General features: G+C 41.9%; 1 protein-coding gene across 1 annotated transcript; it reads right to left on the reverse strand.

Annotated features, from left to right (window-relative positions):
* Positions 1–5: 5 nt before the first annotated feature.
* olfml2a (olfactomedin-like 2A) lies at positions 6–25,927 on the reverse strand. Its single transcript, XM_031738791.2, has 8 exons — positions 25,653–25,927; positions 12,965–13,228; positions 12,208–12,315; positions 11,886–12,062; positions 9,988–10,225; positions 4,661–4,960; positions 4,264–4,449; positions 6–2,374 (listed from the first exon to the last, which is right to left on the reverse strand). The coding sequence occupies exons 1-8, from the start codon at positions 25,719–25,721 to the stop codon at positions 1,764–1,766; spliced, it is 1,953 nt and encodes a 650-aa protein (XP_031594651.1). The 5' UTR covers positions 25,722–25,927; the 3' UTR covers positions 6–1,763.
* Between the last annotated feature and the right edge of the window lie 87 nt (positions 25,928–26,014).

Consider the following 26,014-nt stretch of genomic DNA (forward strand, 5'->3'; position numbering starts at 1 on the left):
CAAACTGTTATAATGGAAATTTTATTTCATGGCAAAGACACACAGCAGGTTGTAAGTGCTATGTTTATGTTGCATAACATATCTGTATAAAGACTTGAACTAATCACTGCAAATGGCATTACAGTTATGACTAAACTTGCAGAGCTCCGAGATGAAGCAAACACGAACGCTGTATAATCTTCTATAAAGAGTTACCTCATGGGCTTTAAAGCTTATAATCCTCAGTATATGTTGTCAAAACAAACAAACAAAAGAAAAAACATTCATGTTTTAATGAAGACGGCACAGCTAATGGTGACTGATCACACGTGTTCCTTTCCACTGTTATAAAAAAAATACTCAATAGTGGTCATAGAGTTGTCAATAAAATGAGTAAAGCTTCATATTTCTTTTATACAGAAATGTAACCAGATCCATGGAAAGAGAAAGCTGTATGCTATTGTCAAATAAATTCCTGAAAATATATACAAAAAACTTTGTGTACATCATTTGTTTTATCTTTCATATTTGACACATCCCTCAAAACAACATCAAAGAGACAGGAAGCACCGTGACGTCGGAGTAACAGTCAAAGTGGAGTCACAATCAAAGTGCTCGGTCTGAGGATGGATAAGATGGCAAAGTGAAAAGAAAGTATTTCACAAAAGCAGAACTGTAGAGACAGAAATAATCTCATTGGTTGAGTTAAATGCCAAAGGGAAGGAGCCTGACAACCCTTTCATACAAGTGGTGATATCTTGGATAGCTAAAACTTGCTGAGATGTTGGTGGTAGAAGCTGATCCTGTTGTAATGTTCATTGGCACATCTGTTGTTGGCTAACTGGTGAATTACTATAGATAGCAAGCTAATACCTAACAAGGCTGGACTTGTGGCATTGATGAAGGCCAAACTATTTTAGTCTTTATGCTACAAGTGTTACTGGACCCTCCTCTCTGTGATGTCCCACCACAGGTTTCTATTCTGCTTCTAGAACATGCCAAAGTGACCTATGGAATAATATCAGGACAATACTTTGAGCTTTCTAAGAGATGCACTGCACTTATGTAACTGACTATATAACACCACAAATACTACGCCTGCTTTTAAGAGCAGGTTATACTAAGCTTTATAAGGAAACATTTATGACTAAAGCTAAGCTAATCCATTATCATAGCGTACTTCACTCTGAACTGTTGAAAAGCACCAGTTAATAGGTTGGCACTGCTTACTAAAGTTTAGCCAAAGTTAATATGAGTCATTCAAAACAAGAGGAATGTTCTGCCACCTTTGACAGTGTAATCGAGTTAGGAGTAGAGAATTCGGTCAGTAAACTGGAGGAATGACTTGCACAGCACAAACACTGCTTCAAAATGAACTCATTTTGAGCTTCTGTGTGATGTAGAAACAACAGTTGTCTATTTTAAACTTTCATTTCTCTGTAGTAAAGCCTGCCAGCCTGCTGACATTTGATAAGTGAACATCTCTGAGCTTCTTGTCAACTTTAACTGAACTAGTGAGATTATTTCCACTGTTCCCTGACCGTGCTATTAACATATTGTACAGTCATATCCCAATACATGTTGGAGGCAAATGTGCTTCTTGGTACACTTTGAGGTCTGCTGTTTGAATAGCGTGCATCGTACTGGAAGGCTGGTGTAAGTTCGTCCTTTGTCCCGTTGAGTCCAATATGGCTGCTTCTAGGCTGTCGAATACTAAGAATCTTCTTTCAATTTCGGTGCCATGCAGGCGAGTCTACTGCTAGCAAATCTGTAGCGCAAACTAACTACGCTAACTCGTCAACAAAGTTCACCCGATATGTGACCTGGTGGCCGTTGTCCCAGGCGTACAAAAGTTTTTCCTTTGGGTTGTAGTCAATCTGGGTGGTGAAGGAGTACTCGTTGATAAAGGGCAGACGTGGGATGGCTTCAGTGTTGGTGTGGGTGTCATAAGCATAGCTCACTTCACCTTCTTTCTGGTTGTACACATTGACAGCATACAAAACGCCACAGATGATGAAGCAGTTTCCATAAGAGTTCCTCTTGAGGCCCGTTGTGTAGGTGGTTTCCTTTTTTAAGGACAGGTCTCCCGGATCGAGTTTACTGATGACAATCACCTCTTGGTCATTGTAGTCATAGTCAACAGAAGGATAGATCACCCACAGTCCACTTTCATCCACTGCAAAATCAATGTCGGAGTGGCCCCTCCACTTCCAGGGAGTGGTGTCCTCATAGACGACATCGTGCAGCAGTGTCCACGCTGCCACGTATCGCATCCTCAGGTCATACTTGATGATGTTCTTGGTGAAGGCCCGGTTATAGTAGAAAGCTCCGTTGTAAACCACGTGACCTGTGCCTATCCAGTTGTAAGGCAGTTTGAACAGGTTGCTCCAGCGCCCTGGGGTAAACGAGAAGATTCAAATGTTAGCTTTTGCTTATTTAGTAGGTAACCTTAGAAGTCCTAAGTCTCCTTTGCCAATGAGCAGCACTTTTTCCTGCATCGAGTCCAATAACTCAAAGACTGCTACACTGCGATATAAATAAAGAACAGAATATGTTTACTTGTAGTCAACCTACCTCTAGTCAAATCTACTAGATTGCTAGTAACTCATCAGACAGGCACAGGGTCTGGATTAAGTTACTGTCCAGCCCTTTTTATACGACTTTTCCACAGAACATTCAAATGGAAAACTTTTTAACCAAAGCTACAATGAAATATTGAAAGTACACGACTTCATTTAAAAATGTGGCAAGTTTGTGCGGGGGTTTTCAACCCTAACCCTCGATGCACTGGTGGTGAGAGGTTGTACTTTTTTTGGCCTTTTTCAGCTTTGATAGACTCAGTGAAGAAAAGACAGGAAAGCAGGGGCAGACATGCAGCAAAGGGCCACGGGTCGGACTCAAACCTGGGCCAGCTGCTCCCAGCTACATGGCATGTTGTCGCCCGCTCAACGCACTGAGCTAAACGGGTACCTGAGGTTGTACTTAATACTGGAGCTCGGCGATAGGCTGCAGTAGCATATGTTATGTCTATATTTAAAGCAACAACGAGTACATCTAATTTCATGATTTTTAAGAGTTTTCGTTCCTCAGTATATAAATTCCAAATGATTTTCTTTTTTACCAATTCAGCCTTGATTCTGTATTTATTAACTTAATAATTAAAATAGTATGCTTTATTATCATTTTAATTGTCCAGCACAGGAGATTTTGGTAGATGCATTAAATATGTTACAATGTATAGAAAATAGAAAATAGAGATGTAACCGACTGATACATCTTCATGTTGCAGTAGAGTGATTAATTAGCTTTCACATCCTCTGCTGTATATATAATTTCCCCAACTGCTATCCTAACCTTTCAACCACATGTCTAATTTTGATCATGATGATAACTGAGGGCCAGTGACGGACAAAAACAGTGCGTCCCCCACCCCGTTCCCCTTTATACACATGTGCACACACACTAGGCCCATCCCTGAGGCCATACGCTTAATCCTCCTCTGCTGTGCCCAGTTCAAAGGAAAGGCCAGAGCACATGTCAAGGAACAGCAGGCATCACCGCCACTCACCAAGATACCTAGTCATCCGCACACAGCTCTGAGCTCACCACGCTGCAGGACGCCTCACATGTAAGTGCGTTTAGAAAACCCATTGTCCAACCACATCTAGATCAACAAGTCAAATCCTAAAAGAGGAGATCATCTTAACTCTCTTAGAGAGTGTAATCCAATTCCTCCGTTGATTTGGATGTAAAAGGAGTGGAATTTCCCACCCACTGGAGCCATGAAACAACCAAGGCCTACATTCCACAGATCTCATCAATCTCACAGAGCTCATTGGATTATCAGCAAGAATCAGTGTCACAAATGTTAGAAGAGAAAACACAGCTATACGTTAAAGCAGTTACACAAGTATGTTGGGATCAAATCATGTAAAAGACGCAGTAAAAATATCTTTTTGTGAAAACTGTAGGGACTATAAGTTGCTTTAATAAACTTCAATTCAAACTGTAACGCAGACTAAGACATGGCTAACTTTACATTTCTAAAGAATTAGTTTCACCCTGATTGTAGTGGCTGCTCAAGCTCATTGGGGCATACATAAAGTTGAGAACACGATTAAAGTAATAATTTATTCATCATTTTTGTATCTAGGCATTGGGTCTTGGAGAGGTACAGGACAACAAATGTTATTTAGCTCAGTCATGGCCTGAGGATGTAGAGACATAATAGAGTTGATGCCAAACAGGTATTGTACAGAGCACTGTCAAAAGCACCATTTGCACCTTGTTTGAAGTTGTCCAGGTTCCGGAACTCCACGAGGTTGTTGCCGTAGTAATAGTTAGTGACGTAGATCTTGGAATCCTTGGCCAGGGGATCCTTCATCCAGGCACCTTCATTACGCCCATAACTGTGCTGCTTCTCTGGCAGTTCAATCGATGCTAAAGTCCCCTCACAGTTGAGGATCTTTCCTGAAAGTAACATAAGTAGAACATTCATCATGTATGCCTGGGAGAGAGTGACTTGCATTACCATGGGCTTAAATCAATTTCACGCACAGACATGTCCTGGCAGAGAGAATGTCCCAATGTTCTGCTGCTATAATGGTCTGTGTTACTGGAGTCAAAAGCCTGAAACCCAGAGCACGCTGAGCTCACTAACAGCAGAGGATTTATGACATACCTGCTCTGTGGAGATTAGGTCGGCTGTTGTTATTGGAGTTGTCGAGCATTAGCATGATAGTCGGAGCTGGTCTTTCAGATGCTGGTGGACTCTGAGTGGACACAGTAGTGGGTACCGAGGTGGTGGAAGTTGTGCCGCTGGTGGTAGTGGTGGTGGTTGTAGTTGTAGTGGTTGGAGCTGCTGTGGTTTCAGTAGGTTCAGCCACAGTGGACTCGACAGTTTCAAGGACTAGCTCAGCTTCTCTGTCCTCAGACTGGTTTTCTGTGACGTGATGGACTGTGTACGTTTTGGCAGAATGGTCTAAAATGGAGGGCAGAATCACACGAAGTGACATGATTGAACAACAGTGTTGGAAACAAGTAACATTCATTAAAAACTTCTACAGATTACATATTTAGTCATTTACTTTGTATTAATACAACATTTAAGTAGTTGAAGTTATTATTGCATTTAACTCTGAGTGAACGTGGCGTTCCTCTAACACTCCAGCCAGCGGTAGACTGAACATGAATGAGGCACTGAGCAGGTCCCAAAGGTCTCCTGATCTAAATCTGTACACTCCTGTGATCACAGTTGGAACGAGGCTTGTTTCCAGACTTGTTCTGGTTCAAGCCCGATCCACCCTTCAACCCACAGAACCAAAATGTGCCAGACACCACAGGACAATCAAGAGATTCTCTCCGCATGTCCAAACTGGTCAGAGCTCAGTCTGCTACTACATTAATTTGTGGCTAAAGAGTAAAATGTTACTGGATAAAAACATCTAGCTGAAAACACATACATAAATTTAAGAGTGCTAAACCTGCTTTGCAAGCTAGCTGCTGAAAAACTGATTGGAAGTCACACAAGTACAACTATAACTTCAAATTTCCAGTAGAATCATTCGCATATAAAAAACAACACTAACACTGTTTGTTCGTCTTTATGTAACTAAATACAGTGACTTCTCTGACTCTGTGAAAAAAAGTCTAAATCTAAAACTCCAAAGAGTTTGTTTTCATTGCAAATAAAGACTCCAGTGAGACTGCAAACCAAGGAAAGGCATCCCTCAGGCTGTGTGGTGACAGGAGAAAGTAATGACGTTAGCTATTTAGAGCTGTAAACAAGCAGTTTTGTGGCGATGGTTACTTTTGGGTTAGGTAGGTATATTGAGTTTTACCAAGGGCTTTTAAACCATGGATCATGGCACACTACACAGTGGATACAGCTCGTTGACAAAGGGACAAATGTAACAGCCTGCAGTGCTCCAGAAGTTCACATCTAAGGCAAATTATGTATGAATGATTCTGAATGATCCGGTTTGAGACAGGATATGAAATAAACTGTTTACCTGTTAACCAATCACTACCCATGTGAGTTGTTTCAGTCCTCTTTGTTGGGTACGATGGAGTGTTTAGCCTATTCTGAAGTTCTAGAATAGAGCTCATTAAATGCTGTATAAGGGTTAAAATCCCGATGCGTATCTAAAACAAAAACCAAGCATTAAATGACATATGCTTGACTACACTGTTGTCAGTGTGAAGACATCGCAGCAAAGAATGCTGATACTAAAGTACAAGATAAGGTGGCGATTAAAGAAAGAACTTCTGGGTTATTATATTATGGAAAATCTTTCAGTTGGCAATAAATGTTTCAAACATCACAGATCCATAGAGGACCATTAAACGTCTTTCTTATTATTATACATTTGCCCATAAGGGGGCACCTCAGAGCTTTAAATTACTCCAAAAATCATGGTTTGAAATAAAGTGATTGGTAAAGATACCTTCAGTTTATGTTATTTCTACCAGAACACCCAGATGAAGCTTTAGAAAGACAGGAAGCCAATAACCATGAAAAATTCTTCTCAATATCCATATTCTCATGGCTAAAGATGAGAACACTATTCATAAAAGAGAAGTGGAAAAGGAGGGAGATTTCAGTATTTAAGGTGAGAGCTAGAGAAGAATAGATCAGTATGTCAAGTTAAATTAAACTGCAGTAATTCTGTTATAGTTTTTTATTTGTTTGTTTAAAATTCGGATGTTCACCTGCAAAAACACCATGAGCACATTATGACAGCTGTTTGAAATAATGGCTGGAGTTTAAAAAATGTAGGAAGTAATAAAGTGTGCTCAATAGACCACATGAAATGCCCCCACAACCTGAGGCTTATGTGGGGATGATTCAGGGTCACCTGATCCAGCCTTACCTGTAATACCACACAGAGTAGATAGCTGGTTAGCCACATGTTTGTGAAAACGCCGATGTTTACTTTGTTTAAAAAAAAAAATGTGATTCACATTTGCTTCTTGTAACCAGCGCTGTTTCTTGTGCTCATAGTTATAGCATTAATTTATATGGTACATATGGTATTTATATGCTGTGTCTCAGTCTGCCCATCAACCTGCTTATTGGTTCCACTTGCACTTGTGCTACAGTCAGGTGATTTTAATTAGGGACACTCTACAGTGTGGATATGGACATGCTTTTACTTTTATTGCAGAAAAGGATGAGAGCACAATGATAAAGTACAAACTGCATCCAGGACAGAAACAACACCATTATGCTGCTAACAGGTTTTACAAGCACCTACACAGACACCATGCTAACGCTAAGGTAGCTAAGCTGACCCCAGCTCAGCAGTTGAGCAGCCATTCAATTCAATTCAATTCAATTTTATTTATATAGCGCCAAATCACAACAAAAGTCGCCTCAAGGCGCTTTATATTGTACAGTAGATAGCACAATAATAAATACAGAGAAAAACCCAACAATCATATGACCCCCTGTGAGCAAGCACTTTGGCGACAGTGGGAAGGAAAAACTCCCTTTTAACAGGAAGAAACCTCCGGCAGAACCAGGCTCAGGGAGGGGCGGGGCCATCTGCTGTGACCGGTTGGGGTGATGACCATGTGTGTGTCCTCATTAGGACAGGGATTTGTGTTGGATTTTGGGGACTGTAGCCTATTAGTTTATATTGTTAAATGGTAATATAAGACAGACAATGTCCATATTCAGGTCATTACATTAAAGTAAAGTGTTCTAGGTAACATGTGTAACGCATAATACTTTTTTGAGTAATGACCCCAACTCTTATAACAACAACAATGGGAAATTTCTGCAAAATGCACAAACATTTGACTGCAGTGCATGAAAACTATGTGCAGAAATGCGATGTCTTTGGTTTGCTGCTTAGCGATGGTGGTGACTGTCAAAGCAAAGCCAGTGAGAACCCAACGAGAATCGATTCTTGCTGCTTTGAGTGGTCAGTGAGAGAAGAAAAGCGCTATATAAGAACCAGTCCATTTACCATTTACCATGAGAGAATCCATAAGAAATGGGATAAATAAGTGATAAGTGATAAATAATGTGATAAGTGATAAGAGATAAATAATGTGATAAGTGATAAGAGATAAATAAGAATAAAAATAAGTGATAAATAATTAAATCTGAACTGCTGAGTTCTTATCAGTTCCCATCCATACTGTATACACACACTGAATGCTTACTCTCGTTGTTCTTCATTAAAAAACAAAAATAACAACAAAAACAAACAAATAAAACAAATGTTTTGCTCCTTTTCTTATAGATTCAAACTGCTGTTGCCATTAGTGGTTTTGGTAAAATGTACTCAGTCTCCTTCTGGTCCTCATACAGTGACTTTGGTCCTGACAGACAGATGTGGGGAGCAGTGCTACATAAGCAGAGACCTTCTTAACATCCTCCAAGCATATGGAGCTTATGGGCACCAGTGGCAACAATATTCTGAGAACATTACCAGAATCCTTTAGAAAGAATGCATGCTGGGTAAGTGTTCAAGGACGGGGCCTTCATCTGTGTTTAGTAAAACAGATGGGCTACACATTGCACTACTTTTGGTTCCATATAGATAAAAAGACCCTGTAAAATGCTTTGACATGGTAATGAAGATATGCAAGGCCATGGCACATGATGCCACGTTCTAAAGAAAAAGCATTGCCATACATCAGTCTCAGTCTGGAAAGGACTACTACAAGGTTTCAATGTCCCGTGAGGTCAGTTTCATCGTTAATATGCAAATGAGCACTGATTAATGACCATGTGTACCATTCACAGAGAGTTGGTGATTGGCTGCAGTCCAGGTTTTAGACTTTGGTTCCAAAGGTGACTCAGTCTCACAGACCCCCATGTTGAAATGGCTAATTTAACAACACTCTGAACGTGTTTACAAAATGGTTTTGACCTTTTTTTGTGTCTGACAGCTTTTGCAATCAGAATTGCGATCTGAATGCAATGTTGTGCCAAACACAGTTGGTTTCTGTAAATTCTCTACAGGCTCGTCTTGTTGGTTGTGACCTTTGTGGATAGTTTCCTCCACCATAACAGCTGCAGAGTGGGTGACTCAAGTTATCCACTTGGATAAGAGTGACGTTTAAAGGAAACTGTGATTGACAGGTGTGCTAACACAAAATGTGTGTCACTGTAGCCAAATGTGCCGAGACGCACATAAAGCATCAAGCTTTCCCGGATGAATAAAGGTCCCTGCACCCGTGCTGCAGATTATGGAAATGAAGCCGAACAGCGATTTGACAAGAGTGGGTGGGCTCTGTCAGATTCTCATACATAGCAGAACACAGCGTGTGACAACCTTATGTGCGTGTGCCCTGTGCAAACGCAGCATACCTATTCACTCAACTAGACTTAAAGAGGTTTGGAAGGAGTCAGGAAATGTTTTCTCTGCACTGGTGAGGGTCCCCTCACGTCATTGTGAGAAGTGAAGCAGAGGCATGTCATGGACATGGCAGCATTGCATTGAGACAGCATTCCATCAGCTCCATGTGTTTTGTCATTAAAAGATTTGTATTTCCTGCTCGCTGAATGTGCACCAGCAATCCAATTGGACACTCGCTGGAACAGCTTTGCTTGAAACAACACCGGAATAAATCTTGCATTATGGGGATCATATGTGCCACACAGTGATGGATTCCCAGTTTTATTGGCTCAAGTGTAGAGTTTGCAACAAAATTACAGCTTTATCTCACACTTATTTAAACATTCTCAGGAAGGCTTTCTGCTGTACTTTACTGGAAATCAAATCGAGCTCGTACACGCTCTGGTTCCATGACTCTGGCTGCAGGCTGATCCTGATCCAGGAAAGTATCACGTAGGGTCAGATTAGATTGCTGAGGAAACTAATTTGGATCGTTTTCAACACCCACAGTGGATCACACACAGATGATCGCACACACATGGGAGAGCAAACTCAGCTAAAGTGTGAACACGCTGTTTGTTTTAGCTCGTGGAGGGCGGCGTTCTACGAACACACCGCTACGCTCTGAGCATATACAGAGAACCAAAACCCTCACCTCCTCTGTGCTCATCCTCGTCGGCTTTGGAGGCCTTGTAGTACGTGATGCCCCTCACCACGCCAGGCTGGTGGCCAACCACCTTGGTTTTGACTGTAGGATCAGGCTTTACCAGTTTCCCATGCTTAATGACCTCTTTCTTGGGCTTGACAACCTTTTCTTTGGGAGGTTTGAGAGGGGGTTTAACAGCAGGGCTCTTTTTGTTGGGTATTTTTACAGCCTCCTTGGTTTTTGTAGCCTGGAAAGAAATTCACATTATGTCAGGATATTAGTAATAGTGGCCTGTGTGTTTTATATGTGCGTGATTAGTTCAACCTTCAGGTGTGAGCATAATGATGCAAGTAAGCGTAATATAACTGATGACTAATCTTACCATTACTACTACTACTCTTCTTTTAGAGGTTTACTACATCCTTCTCTTCCTCCATATTAATGTATATCTATGTTTGTTTATCTCTATTTCTCTCGTACCAGTCAAAAGTCTGGACACACCATCTCATTTATTGGTTTTTCTTTATTTTCGTTGTAGAGTCTCACTGAAGCCATCAACACTATGAAATATGAAACATGTTTTATATTTTAGATTCTTCCAAATATCCACCCGTTGCTTTGATTACTGCTTTGCACATTCTTGGCATTCTCGCGATGAGCTTCATGAGGTCGTCACCTTAAATGGTTTTCTGACAGTATTGAAGGAGTTCCCAGAGATGCTGAGCACTTGTTGGTCCTTTTGCCTTCACTCTGCGCTCCATCTCATTCCATACCATCTCCATTGGGTTTAGGTCAGGTGACTGTGGAGTTCAGGCCTCCATCTCTCTCCTTCTTGGTCAAATAGGCCTCACACAGCCTGGAGGTGTGTTTGGGCTCATTGTGCTGTTGAAAAATAAATGATGGTCCAACTAAAAGCAAACCCGAGGATGGCATGTGGCTGCAGGACGCTGTGGTAGCCATACTGGTTCAGTGTGCGCTCAATTTGGAATAAATCCCCAACAGTGTCACCAGCAAAGCACATCACACCATCACAACTCCATCTCCGAGCTTCGCCTGTGGGAATCCATCCATTTACCGTTTCTGTGTTGCAGTAAGACGCGGCGGGTGGAACCAAGATCTCAAATTTGGACTCATCAGACCAAAACATCCTTGTGTTTCTTGGCCCAAACAAATCTCTTCTGCTTGTTGCTTTTCCTCAGTCGTGGTTTCTCAGCAGCTATTTGACCATAAAGGCCAGATTCACACAGGCAAACAAGGAAACAAGGCAAAGGATGGCTACTTTGAGGAATCTCAACTATAAGACATATATAGAGTTATATATTATCAATTTCTTCTTTGCTAAATAATTCCATATATCTTGCTTCATATTTTTGATATCTTCAGTTTGTATCTACAATGTAGAAAGTAGTAAAAATAATTTCCAAACTTTTGACTGGTACTTACTGATAACAGTGGTTACATTTTGCAACTCTTTTAGATGCAGTATTCACCCATGTCCTTCAGCTTCTAGTTAAAGTGTTATTTCAGCAAATGTCCCCCGAGGAGACCCATAAATTCCTTTAAGAACGATGCACAATATTTTCTCAGCAATGTTTTCTTGAACATGGTTACTCAGAAGCACTAAAAATACAATAATACAAATGTGACGCAACATAGATTCCAAACCGTTTGTTTTGTTTGGATTATGACCAATATTTTAGCTAATCCAAGTTTGTAATGCCAGAACTCAGAAGGCTTTGATGACAAGGACATAACTATGAGCATGTGCTGAGTTTGATGTAATTTAATAGTTTTGTGATTTAACTAATCACACACAGTACTGCTTTTAAAGTCTGTCACATACCCGTGCTGGTAGCAGCACAAAGACGCTAGTGGCTGAAAGCTTAAACTCTGACGGTGTTCCTAACCTGTGCTTTGCTCTCAGTTGAGTCTTTCTGCAGCAGCTGCAGGCTGAGGCTGGAGATCTCCTTCTTGATGCTCATCATAATGTTGGAGTAGTTCTCGTATCTCTTAAACTGGTTGGTGAGGCTCAACATGCTGTCCCGGACGAATTCATTCTCACGTGTAAGGTTTGTCTTGATTGTCTACAAGACACCATCATTAAAGTGACATTTCTCTGTCCATGAGATTAAAAAAGAAAAAAAAAATCACAAAATCCTCAAAATTCCCAAGCCCATGCATCCTGATCGAGACTTTGATTATAAATATGTCAGTGTGGGTTTTGCCTACCTCTTCTAGGGTGTTCATCTGAGACACCACCTTATTGATGTAGGAGTGGACTTTTAAAAGATCCATGCTGTAAAGTGTTCCCTCGAGGAGGTCCACCATAGATTGGAGCTGTTCGTTCATACAATAAAAGGAGAAGAAACGGCATTAATCATCGTCTCCTCGTGACACAGCTGACAGCTTTATGTGCTTCTGTTTAACCACAGTAATCGCTGAAGTGCCCTCCAAAGGCATTTACTATGATTGCCACTGTTGACGTTCACTCTGCCTGAGTGCTCTCTTCTATCTCAGTCCTTTATGTTGGCAATCTACTCCTAAGTGCAGTCACTGCATGATGAGATTTATTAGGTTAATTCATTTTTCCAAGTGGAGCCAGAGACATCAGAGTGGCCTTTAGGTTCATGTGGTACAGTGTGCTTCCTCTGTTTGTGAAACATGATTGTGTGATTCTGTGCAGAGATGGTTATTATTGCTTTGCCTTTAGTTACATTTTGCTAACTAAACTAAACTAACTAAACTTAACCAGACTGACTAAACTAAAATAATGAAACTAAATGCTGTTTTGTTTTCTGTAAAATGAAATTGATTATGTTTACTTTCTTCATGACTTCATCTTTTCAAAACTTCACAGGATTTTCAGTTTCTGAATTTCCTGACTCCTAGTGGGGGGAAAACAGGCTCAATAAAACTGTTTGTGTTTTTGCACAAACGCATGCTGTGACTCTAATAATCACAGTGACTGTATGCTGCATGATCTCACCTTTAATAACTCAGGGGCCTGTTTCTTCAGCTTCTCCATCTTCCACTCGTTCTCACAGGGGTTGAGAGAAGACGGCGGGGCTGTGCACGAGCACTTACAGTCTGATCCAGAGCTGACCGTCTCCACTGTATAGAAGTCCTCCACACGTACGCTGCCACTCTTCAAGCGCAGACATGCATCCTTGCTCAGAGGGCGCATGATGCACTTACAGCGGCAGTCTGACCCTTCTGACGTCATGCGAACAGGCTCAGTCTCTCCGAAAATCTGAAAGAAACAATGTGATATATGTCATTTTCTGTGACATTGTGTCATATATGTTATTAGGTACTTTGCATACACAAAGTGGAAAATGTCTTCATTCTAATCCTGTCTTGAGCGAGCTGCTTCTGTATTGCTGATCTGGATGGTACTGTTGATCTACCAACCTTTTTCGGATTCAGGAGACAGACACTATCTCTACTTTCAAGATTAGGCTTCAAACTTTCCTTTTTGCTAAAGCATATAGTTAGGGCTGGACCAGGTGACCCTGAATCCTCCCTTAGTTATGCTGCAATAGGTGTAGGCTGCCGGGGATTCCCATGATGCACTGAGTGTCTCTTCTTCACTCACTATAGCTGTGTCCCAAAACGTCGGCTGCATCCTCCGGAGGTTGCATTTGAAGGCCGATTACGTCACAGCCCGGCGACGAAGGCTGTCCCAATTCGTCGACTCCTTCAAATGCGGCCGACAAATGCGTCCTTCATTTCCCCGAATTTGAAGGATGGCTCGGGTGTGTCCTTCGTGGCCCACCATATCCCAGAATTCATAGCGTGGTCCAGCCAAATTTCAGCTGCCAACAATGGCGGCCGCTACTAAGTTCTAAAATTAGTCTTATTAATCTTTCTGGGTCACAAAATAAACTTTTAACATATTTTCAGGCGAGAAAGTAGCTGTGTAAACTTCAAATATCTGCTTGGTTTATCAAGACATCGCATATTTGCAAAAGTGCGCCGACGTTTTCGGAGATGTCTGTTACCCACCCGCTGGATAGCAAACCGGGGGGGGTGTTCAATGGTCACTCCAGCCGGTGAGAGCAGCGGACTCCCGGCTTCATCGTTTTCAGACCCCCGCTCTTTCGCTACTCAGGTTAAACATGATATATAAGTCAAAGGAGTTTGCAAAGAAAAGCGTCTGGACTTCTTTGAGTTGCTTGAAGACGTTTCACCTCTCATCCGAGAAGCTTCTTCAGTTCTAAGGTCAAATGGCCGAGAGTCCCAGATTTAAACCCAGTGGGAGTATCCCCCCCAAAGAGGGACAAAGGACCCCCTGGTGATCCTCTAATCACATGCGCCAAGGTGTGAAAGCGGGTGTGGGACCTAATCAGCCAGGGTTTCGGGTGAGCTCATTGTGAAACCTGGCCCCACCTTGTCATGTGAATTCCTGAGGTCCGATGGCCCAGGATGTGAGTGGGCGTTAAGGCGTCTGGGGAGGGAACTCAAAACTGGATTATAGATGGCAGACAGTTGGTGTCGTAAACCACCACCTCTGTTCAAAGATGGTCGCTCACAGTGGACAGATGGCTTCTTTCACTCCTCTTTCAAACCATCTGTCCTCTCTGTCCAAAATGTGAACATTGGCATCCTCGAAAGAGTGACCTTTATCCTTAAGATGCAGATGGACTGCTGAGTCTTGTCCTGTGGAGGTGGCTCTTCTATGTTGTGCCATGCGCTTGTGAAGTGGCTATCTGGGACTCTCGGCCATTTGACCTTAGAACTGAAGAAGCTTCTCGGATGAGAGGTGAAACGTCTTCAAGCAACTCAAAGAAGTCCAGACGCTTTTCTTTGCAAACTCCTTTGACTACGATGACCTGGATGACTGAGAACCTTCACAGACATGATATATAAGTCACTCGGATAACTTAAAAATGTATTTGTTTGCCTTATTTCGGTGTTTTATTTGTTCCGGAGTAAATCGGTTTGGCTGAGATCAAAGTTATTAGATTATTAGATTAAAGAAAACTTTATAAATCCATCGGGTGGGTTCCTTCGGGATTTTCACACAGCTGAATAAACGTCAAACAAAGAACTGATTAAACCGAAGTGTGAGACGGTCGATAATTTACGCCAGTGTCCTGTTATATTTTAGATAGCAAGGAGCAGACGGCCGAGTTTATTAAACTCCACAGACACAGCGGTGACGCAAATCTGAAGGCTAGACCGTCCCATTTCACAGCCTCGCACTTCCGGCCTTCTCGGTCTTCGAAGGACCCGGCCCACGTAGACCGCGAAGGCCGGGTCCTCAGGAGGATGCAGCTGACGTTTTGGGACACAGCTTATGTGTTAATAGACCTCTCTGTATTGAATCATATCTGTTATTAATCTCTGTCTCTCTTCCACAGCATGTCTTTATCCTGTCTTCCTTCTCTCACCCCAACCAATCACAGCAGATGGCCCCGCCCCTCCCTGAGCCTGGTTCTGTCGGAGGTTTCTTCCTGTTAAAAGGGAGTTTTTCCTTCCCACTGTCGCCAAAGTGCTTGCTCATAGGGGGTCATATGATTGTTGGGTTTTTCTCTGTATCTATCATTGTAGGGTCTACCATACAATATAAAGCACCTTGAGGTGACTGTTGTTGTGATTTGGCGCTGTGTAAATAAAACTGAATTGAATTGAATTTTGAAGGTTGTGCTTTACTGTTCCTTCCTCTACCAGGGAATCCACAGCTTTTCCAGTCATCCAGTCTAATCCCTGCTGGATTTTAATGAGTAATGAATGTTTTTTTTAATACAGGGAAACAAAGGGAAGGGAAGGAAACTGATCTTGAAAAATAACAGCGTGTTTCCCTTCTCTGGAGTTTTAATGGCTGTGACTTGCAGGAAGACTTCTGAGACAAACATAAATCATTCGGCTGCATCACCAGCTGGCCTACTGCTGCCAAGCATGATGCCAATGCCTCTGGCAGGCCATGGCTTACTTAAAAAACAAGAAGCAAAATACGGCAGCCTGAGCAGACATTTTCAACCTGAGGCATGTGCAAGCTGACATGATGGAGAAACCTTTCACACTAGAGTTCATTAATCTTCAGATTTACTGGATATTTGATGAAACATTCAGGTGATGATGGTAACTTGGCAGTCGGAGTTCTCACACTGAAACATTTACACTCAGTTCTTGGACTAAGAAAGTTCTCCATAGTGTTCAGTCATGCCTTGTTTCAGGCTCAGGAGCCTGCTAATTCAGAAGACTGACATCTTTTCAAACTGTCCATTATAGCTGCTTTGTTGTTAAGTGATGCAAACAAGTTGTCATTCTGCCTAATGTCCTTTAAGACCAGATTGCGTGCAAACACAGAGGGACTGCAAGCTGTCAGATAAAGTCAGTAAAAATACTCAGATTTACAGCTTTATCAGCTAACATTGTGCTACTGAGTTTAGCCATCAGTAAAACATATAAAAATGATACAAAGCAACAATGTGAGACCAAGACTCCCCACATTTAATTGTAAACCACATTGTACGATAACAGTAATTGTTAATTACCCCTTAGGGATAAATAAAGTCTTCTGATTCTGATTCTGTAAGCAAAGGCTCATTATTTTACCTTATTTAAGTTAGCTAGGTATGTATGTACCATTGGGTGCTTGTAACTTCTGATTAATTGATGGCACTATAGTGATACTCACATGTACAGCACACTGTAAGCTGTTAGCTGATGCATGACAACTGTTATGATCTTCGTCTTTATTACCAGCAGAATGAATGAATGGCAGCATTTTGTCTAAACGTCTAAATTCTAATAATTGTTTTCTCGCTGTGGTTAAAAAAAGTGTTTCTCAGTCTGCAGAATTGTTTTTTCAGACCATAATTCAAAGTTATTACTGCTGGGACCATGTGTTGGAGGAGGTCCGGCCTGTCATCCCTCCCTAGAGAGATTTAGGGTGTGCCATAAATCACAGGACAGGTGCACATGTGGGATCACTTTGCTGAGATTCTTCATTAATGAGCTGTGGTTCAGCCCTCGCATGACTGAAGCTTGGAGGGAGGATTTGATCCTACGACCTCACGAGCCAACATCTTTGAGTATAGTGACTCTTTTCTAAGCTTCGATCTTTGAAGCTTTATTTGAAAAACACATTCACAGAAAGTGAAGTGTTCAAAGTGTTACACCTGCACACTTGAAAAGTTACTCTCTGAGCTGATCTGTTTGTTGTACACGGTGCAACATCCAGCAGCTAGCTGTAAATCAAAGACTTACACTACGATACATTTACTTTGTCTGTAAATGTGACAGAAGCCACCTCATAACTGTATATATTGTGTAGGCACTACTGGTGTAATGTTGATGATTTATGGACTATTGGAATTGTCACAACATGGCTTATCTCATGCACCACCGTCCTCAGATAGCATTAGCTAAAGACAGTTAAATCAACTCAACGGCAAAAAACTAATAAGACTGGACACAATTCAACTGGACCGAAGATGTGAGGCGCTTTATTTTGTTAATGTGACATTTTTTCACAAAGTTGGACCAAGGTAAAAGTGAAGTCGAATTCAGCAGAATTTGTTGCATTAACTGTGAGGTGATGCACGGGCTGTGGATTCATACATATGTGGTTATCTCACAGAGGACTGCTGCACACTTGTGAGGGTTAGCATCAGTTGGATGCGGTTAAGCTGGACTTCTGCGAAAGGTTTGAATGACAGCGCTGTCTAGTCTGTCTGCTTCACATTCCCATTTTCAGGATTAAAAATAGCTGATAAAACAGATACTGATGAATTTCACTTTCTGCAGTTTAAAAAAGGCGACTCAATATATCACAATGTGTTACTCGACAGCCTGCTGCTTGTACAATCACTTGTGCAGACGGCTCAATATGATGTTCATGTTGACTGTGTAGATGTGTCTCCCTCTCCTTTGACTAAGCTAACACGTTTAATATGGATACAGATGATTACTGGTTTGGTCAGAGGAAAACAGCTCATGTATTCATTTGTCAGCGTTTCCATTATTTGCATCTGACTGGCTGCAGGTCACTGAGAAAGACTCCTACACAGGTTCTATGGTGCTGAACTATGACACTTTGATGGCCTGCATGGTCGGACTGTATGGAAGCAGCAGGCTGACGACATGAAAATAACCTGCATGTTTGTTTTTCCTCATCTTTACATGCAAATGAGACTGTGAGGTATTAGTAAATATTTAACGTTCTCCACTGATTATTCTGGACCTTGCTACAATGCAAAACACAGCGAGTCGACTATTTACATAAAATCTCACTTATTTTTTATATTGTGGTCGATGGTATATTTTTTGAATTTGTGTCTGTGTCTGTGTCCTGGTCTGAACACAGCTTTTGAAGCCTTGTTGTAGTGCAGCCACAGCCTTAGTGATGGCAAAGAGGGTTAGTGGTAAAGGTGGTGGTGGGGGGGCTCATTAGTGAAGGAATGCAGGCCGAGTGATGGGAAAGGTGTAGAGGGTGTTTTGTTTTGGGGAGGGGTGTGGGGGGATGATTTCCCCTACTCTACAGTACACATACTGGGAGGGGGTCTTGATATGGGGCAGGACTCCTGTGTGCAGAGCCCAGGTAATCCTGACCCATGTCAAGTGTAAAGGCAGCAGGCTGACAAATCACACACATGAAAATAGAAGGGATTAGCAGATTAAACTTCTTTAGCAGGGGCTCTGCCTATGGCCCCGCTGAGCTGCATTGTTCAGCCCCAGCCAAACACCAACCGCTGCATAGCAACATCAGCTTAGCTTTCTTTAAGGTGGAAAATTCCAGCAAGATTGACTTTGGTGCTTGGTTTAAAGTCAAGAAGGACTGAGTCATTATCTTGTGGGCTTTTTTGTGGCACCTATTGTGAACAACCTGAATCCCTTTGCCGGTCAGAGCAGCTGCTTCCTCCATCTGTCAAAACAGATGTGCCTATATGCCTAACTGACCATCCAGCATCCCATGCCAAGCTGACCTATCAGCATGGGAACAGCCAACACAATTAACAGTGCTAATAATTAAGAGTACAGCGCATTTAACGCATGCTTTGAGCTCCGAGTCTTTGGCCTTGACCTATCAAGTGCAGTCAAGTTTCAGGTCAAAAAGAACACGGCTCAAATGTGAACTCATGTCTGCACGATGGGAGGAAAAGAGCCTGCACACTGCAAGGAGCTCTATTAGATCAACTGCTGCAGCCGTTAACAGCTAACGTGCCCTGACAGTGATGAAGTGAAACCCCAATTGTGCTCAGGATTGTTTAAAACACACAACGTGCTACACAAAAGGCATTCATTAGCCACTGAGTTTAAGTCAGTGTTTTGGGAGCACCGGCCTGTTGTATCTGCAGCTGTGCCCGTACAAACAAGGATATCCTCCCCTTTTAGAGATCTGCCAGCTGCTAATCACTGGGACAACTGTGTAGTGATGAAGGCAGGCATGGCAGGTACAGTATGTTCAGCTGCATCTTTCATCCTCCCTCAAACCCAAACATCAGCACTCTGTCTTTCTTTGGAACCACTTTTCCACAAATGCCCAGAGAGGGCACCGTGAGTTCTAACCCTAACCCTTCAAGATTTATAGCATGAACTATGCCTTTAAAATCCTCATCATCTCCTTTCAAGGGTACTCAAGACCCAAAGCGTGATCCACGTTCCACTCCAACCTGATTTTTAATCTAATTAGCCGTACTGAAGACACACTGTGCCAATACAAAGATTAACCTGGTATTTTTATTAAAGCCTTCAGTCTGGAGGTGAACCTTGAAGTCGCTGGTTCAGACAAAACTACCAGCATTAGCACGCGGATGTTAATTAGCTCAGCACAAAGTGTATCAAGCACTCGCAGCTTTTAGGGGTACACATCTACATTCCTGCTGAATCTGTGTATCTGAGCAGATAACACTTCAACCTTTCAGTCTCTACTGAAAGACATATACACTTTCATGAGTTTCATTGTAGCCACAGTCATTTTACAAAAGCTCAGAAAAGTACTAAACACAATTTTTTTATTACACATAATTATTTCGTCGGTTTTTAAGGGTGCAAATCCGCTGAAATCTCACAGATGCAAATCAATCTGTCATTGTGGCACTATCGTAATAACTTCAAGTACAAAGACACGCTTCCCTAATTATTAGTGTCTGCGTTGTGACTTCAACCATGAGTGGAATGATTGCTGTTGCCAAAGCCTTTTCTCCAGATGATTTCTCACCCCAGATGTTTATTGGAGCCATTAAGAGCTGCAAATTCCTTCAGTGTTCAGTGACACAGATCCTCTACTCCATTTTAAAGCCATTTATCCAACAAACTGATTCAACCGTGAAAAACAAATGCAATGCTTTGGTGGTATCAATGTGAATGCTATTTTTACTTGAACATAACTATTCGCACAAATTCTGACTTTTACATTGAAGTTAAAGCTATTTTATAACTTGTGCGCTTGGTTTATCAGCGTGTCCTCACAGTGAACAGGTTTCCACACAGTTCTTCAACAACACTGGCTTCAAAGTAAAAAAAAGGTCAAGTACGGCTAGCATGAAGAAACGCGCATTTTGAATGAAAACCTAGCTAACTAGCCATGACCGTGCTTAGCTAAAAACCTAGAGACCAGCAGATCTGATATTTAAATGAGATATCAGTCGGATACTGACCCAAGAAGTTTGATTAGATAATGATGAGGACAATGAATTCAGTTTTATATTGTTTTGTCTTTATTTTGCAATGCAACAGCAGAGCTAATGTAGCATAGAGGAAGCTAACAGTAGTTTACAGGTATTTCACGCTGCAACATCAACATCTTCTGTTTGTGTGTTTGTGAAAGTTTTTGACTTGTCAGCAAACTGTTGTTAAAGTGTGCTAAGATCCAAGCATGACCATGGATTACTTTTACCTTATCTAAACAATCAGACTATTGATACGGTGCAAAACCTGTTGGTAAGCTTTTAACATACTTACATAGTTGTCAGTGTGATTAAATGTTATTTCACTTTAGATGAAACAGGAGAAACAGCTGTGACTGTAGCCTAGTAACTCTGCTTTGATGTGAAATAAAACAAGTGCAAATGTATCATGAATGATTTATTTTTTCACTTTATTTATCATGGGCCTGTTTTCATTCATTATCTCAGTAATAAATTGCAATTCATATATTTGTGTTTATTTCTTACATTTAATTTTATAAAGTTGGTTACACAATGTTTTCATCAGACATATAAGAATGATTCCCAGTCCGTTCCTGACAGTAAGGGATACAGATGATTAAACACTGATATCAGATCAGTACTGGGCATCAACAGCAGAGGTCTCATTATTGGATCGGAATCAGAGAAAGCTGGACTGGGCCATTCCTCAACAAAACTAGTACTACTATTTGTTAATATTTGGCATCTCTTCTAAAAATACTTTAAGGAAACCTGCATTCATCCTGTTTTCCTTCTTTCACCCCAACCGGTCGCAGCAGATGGCCGCCCCTCCCTGAGCCTGGTTCTGCCGGAGGTTTCTTCCTGTTAAAAGGGAGTTTTTCCTTCCCACTGTCGCCAAAGTGCTTGCTCATAGGGGGTCATATGATTGTTGGGTTTTTCTCTGTATTTATTATTGTGCGATCTACTGTACAATATAAAGCGCCTTGAGGCGACTTTTGTTGTGATTTGGCGCTATATAAATAAAATTGAATTGAATTGAATTGAATTCACACAACGATGAAAAGAACAACACAGAGGTCACATGACTTTAACATCACCCCTGCTGACCTCTCTTGTTCAGTATGATTAAGTTGAAGGTTCTCAACAACTTCTCTGGTCTTAAAAGTTTCACAGTTTAAACGTGGAGTTTATGTTTCAGGTGAGGGAACCAAAAGTGCAAAAAAGTCATCTCCTTCCTGCTGTAGGTGTCCAGACGACTAACTGTAGGATGGATGTAGCTTCTGGGTCCGAAAAGCAAGGAGCCCTAAACTTGGATTGTTTTACCACCAGCAGCTGGTGACTCTCTGGTTTCAGGAAGGGTTCTGGTATTAAAGACATCTACGGGAAAATTACCATTGGTTATCTTGCTCTCAGTGAGCTCAATCTCTAGTTTCAGGTCTACTGATTAAAATACTGAGATTATTTGGTCAGTATCAGAGTCAGAGCGAGGGATAATCCAGAGTATAATCACTGGCCGAACAATTTTCCAGACACTGGTGTGTGCACTGTGTGAAGGCTTCATTAACAACACTTTACTATTTACTTCAGATTGTACACAGTAGGAGAATTTGCAGATAGTGAAATAAATCTGAAACATTTTTCTTTGACTCTTCTCTATTACAAATTGAGCTCACACAGGGTGAAAAGGGTCAAACTCTTGTAATATTTAAACATAAGAAACTATATAATGTATCTTTAAGGAAAGGGGCAATAATAAGAGAACCATGTGTACCAAGCAAAATCACATCTTAGTCAAATTCTCGTAATGTACAGAGCTGCAGAGGATGAACCAGTTGTGGGGAGAACAGGTTTTCTTCAGCCTCGGTGTGACAGACACACGAGTCTCTCATTTCCCACAGCTTTGTTTTAACCACAAACAGAGACTTGACTGTCTGCAGACTGATAATGTTGACTCTTCATCAACCTCCATGTGACACCCCCAATTAAATGAAGTCGTGTTGGCACAACACAGCATGACAGAAATGTCATTTCAGGCAACATTTGAAGACTACAAGGCAAACTGCAGCACCTGCAAGTCCATAAATATTTAATCGCGCCCAGTCTCTGCCAAATGGCACAGACTGTCTTGCTGAGGCAGACTCAGCACCCCACTCTGCTCTTTATTCCTCCCTACCCCCTAGTTGACCTTGTCCTGATTGTCCTCAGGTTTGTTTACAACCAAAATAAAAAGCAGGTGCATATGCCGGTTCCCACGCCGCCCTCCGGTGCCCTCGCTGCCCTCCTTCTGAGCAAGCTTTGTCTCTGACTGAAAGCACCAGTCCGACTACAGTAACAAGGAGTCAGCCATGACACTGCTGCTGCTCAACGAATGAGGCATGACTTGATACTGATATAGAGCTAAAATAATAACTAAATGGCATCAAATTGTTTGTGTAGATGTCATAAAAATCTCTATCATTTTCTGCTTTTGATGTAAAATTGTTGAGCAGTTGGGGACGGCTGTAGCTCAGGTGGTAGAGCAGGTCATCTACTAATCAGAACGTTGCTGGTTCAGTACTTAGCTGCCCAAATGTGCATGCCAAATATCCTTGGGCAAGATACCAAGTTTCTCCCCAATGCATCCATCATAGTGTGAATGTTAGAAAGCATAGAAAAAGTGCTTTTATGAATGGGTGAATATTACTATATAAGAATCAGTCCACTTGCAATTTCGAAACCTTACTTAGAGGAATCATAAAAATAAGTGCTACAAAAATCAAGGCAACGCTAAAAAAAACTGCAATTCCTAAAGTGACCAATTGAGGCTGACTGCATCCATCCATTCTCTTCCACCCATCTGTTTTTAGAGCCGTGCAAACATTGGGTGGACATTCAAGCTCCACACAGAAAGGCGCTGGTCAGATAGTGGAGTCAGATAAACCACACAGGGCCAGCGCAAACTGGGTTTTCGCAAAAAAAGCAACAACAACAAAAAAAAGTTTAGTATTTAAAAAGAGAGTGACAAGAGGAAGAGGAACTTTTATATGTGCGCCTGACCCTGCTGCATGTGTATTTCCAGGAGTTCCTTTCTCAAGGGACAAAATATAGAGAACAGAATATAATATTTATATTGCAAACTCATTTATTAACGTTTGCGTCACAGAATTTACTGCTAATTGCACCAAAAAACATCATGTCTTCTTTGTGCTCAATATTGGAATGAACTGACTGCACCTGTGTTAAGAGAATAGTACAGCATCTGTAAATCGCATGTAAAGCTAACCACACCTATTTGGGGTTTGGACTCACACACTATTTTGTGTATTTTAGCACTTATTAGTAGGTATTTGAGCATGTCTGAGGTACTCACACAGTCTATAAATGAGCATTCTAGTGTTAGCTGATAACTTAGTAATCCATTCACATTTCTGGCTGCAAAAACTCCAGGTTTGGAGGAGGTGAAGGGGGAAGTTCAAAAGCCAGTGTAATGTCACAGCACTACAGCGACCAGTTCCACTGTAACCTCCAGTCCATGTTATTATAAATGTTTCTCATAAGTGGACAACACATTTTAAAGCCTCAACATCAGCATTTTGTCTTTTTTTTATCTTTTCTGAACAAGCCTCAGGACATTTTTTTCCAAGCCAGAAATTCCAATATTTAGATGCAGGGGACTAATAAAATACTAGAATTTCATTCACTTAACCTGAAGCACAGACTTGTTGGATGGTCAGTTCCATTAAAATGCTCCAAAGCACAAACACAACGAGAAAACCGGCCGAGTGACTGAAATGATCAAAAGTGAGATTTAGCAGATGGCGTTCACCTACAGCTGCCTCTTGACACACCTGTCTATCAAAGCGACAATTTCCCTAACTTTGAGCCTTTGTATTAAAAAAGTGAGAAATGTCCCAGCTGTCAGACGTGTTCATGTGATCAGTTCTGGTAGTCCATGGGAACTGACTTGCTTTTGGAACTAAACTCAAGTCCATTAGAGGAACAGCGAGTTTGTGCTCTTCCTTATTGGCTGTTTTTCAGCCCCAGTGGCTGCTCATTGGTTACTGACTGTTTTGACCAAGTATTGTGGGTTGTATGAGCTGTTACCTAATTTATACATTTTGCCACAAGTAAGCAGACACCTGCTATTCCAGCTATATGTACTGTTGAAAGTTCCAAAATGAGTACGCTGCTTTGGAGTTTCCACGCATGGAGTTGCAGGCATTTGTTCAGCTTTAAAGTCAACATGAAAGATTCAGACGTTATGCTTCAAATGTTAGACGAGTTCTTTGGTCAGTTGGGAAGAAAAACATGTTCATGTAGCTGGCTTTGTGTATTGAAATGGTGCAAAGTGACACAAAGCTGAAAGCACTGATGGACACATTATCATTCCTCTTCACTGGAACTCAGGAAAGTGTTGCTAGTACTGCTACTCCCAATGTTACACCTCGAACTGCTGCTATGCATGTACCACTTGTACTAATAATGGGTTTTACTCTTCACTGACCTACACTGCTGCTAAAGGGGCCACCCTGATAGTATCAGCAGCAGACAATTGTTGACAGTCTCTCTCTCTCACACATATACAGACAATAGTGCCTCTGGTCTACAGGCATACTGAACATATGTTTTATCTTCTGGCAGTGTGTGTGTGTGTGTGTGTGTGTGTAACTGGATTAAGCTGAGGGAGAGTGAGGGCTTACTGTAGTCCAGCAGCTGTACAAACACGGCAGCCAGATATTACCGTTACCCCACTGAGTGCCATCTCTCCCACACTCTGCTGCCACAGTCCTGAGCGCACTGGAGGTGTCATTACAGGCACCTATGGTTACTGTTGTCGCACAAAAGCCCTCATTGGGAGGATTACCTCGAGCCACAAACAATGACACAGAACCCGAACCATCTGCCGACCTTAGACAGGAAATTTAAAGCTCCGGCTCGAGGGAGGCGTTCGGAGCCACTTATTTGTCTGACGGAGAGCCTCCGTGAAATGGATCACAGTCAGAGTTGCGCATGAGCACAGAGTGAGCGCTGTTAGAATTTGATTTGAAAACGCGCAGAGAAGTCCCACAAAGTAAAGTGTTCTGGGTCTGTTCTTACCTTGCTCTGTGAGGACGCATTTTTACACAGAATCAGCAGACAGGCCAGCAGCTTCGTATAGCTCCACATTTTCTCTCGTGCGTCAGTTTGTGCGCATAAAGTTTAGAAATCCAAAGCGGGAGGTGCAGCAGGCTTTCCAGAGCGCTGCGCCTATTTCAGCTCCATTTCCACTTTGCACAGAACAGGGTTGTACAGTATGCGGAGCCTGTGCGTGTGGATGTATGGATGGCTGGATGTTGGTGCGCACTCTGTGTTCAGCCAGGCGCATAGTGTGCATCATCCGTCATCCGCTATCTTCCGCGGATGGGAGGGGTTTACACGCTAATACCCATAATGTGTGTGTGTGTGTTCACTGTGTAGAG

This window comes from Oreochromis aureus, linkage group 12, assembly GCF_013358895.1.
Source record: "Oreochromis aureus strain Israel breed Guangdong linkage group 12, ZZ_aureus, whole genome shotgun sequence".
Taxonomy (NCBI): Eukaryota; Metazoa; Chordata; class Actinopteri; order Cichliformes; family Cichlidae; genus Oreochromis; species Oreochromis aureus.

What these genes read in the sequence shown, in the direction of transcription:
- olfml2a (XM_031738791.2), bottom strand. Translation starts at nt 25,721, where the DNA reads ATGTGGAGCTATACGAAGCTGCTGGCCTGTCTGCTGATTCTGTGTAAA. An exon ending in CGAGGATGAGCACAGAGGAG is followed by an intron (nt 4,961 to 9,987) that starts GTGAGGGTTTTG and finishes CCTCCATTTTAG; the next exon opens with ACCATTCTGCCAAAACGTAC. An exon ending in CCTGGACAACTTCAAACAAG is followed by an intron (nt 2,375 to 4,263) that starts GTGCAAATGGTG and finishes CGTTTACCCCAG; the next exon opens with GGCGCTGGAGCAACCTGTTC.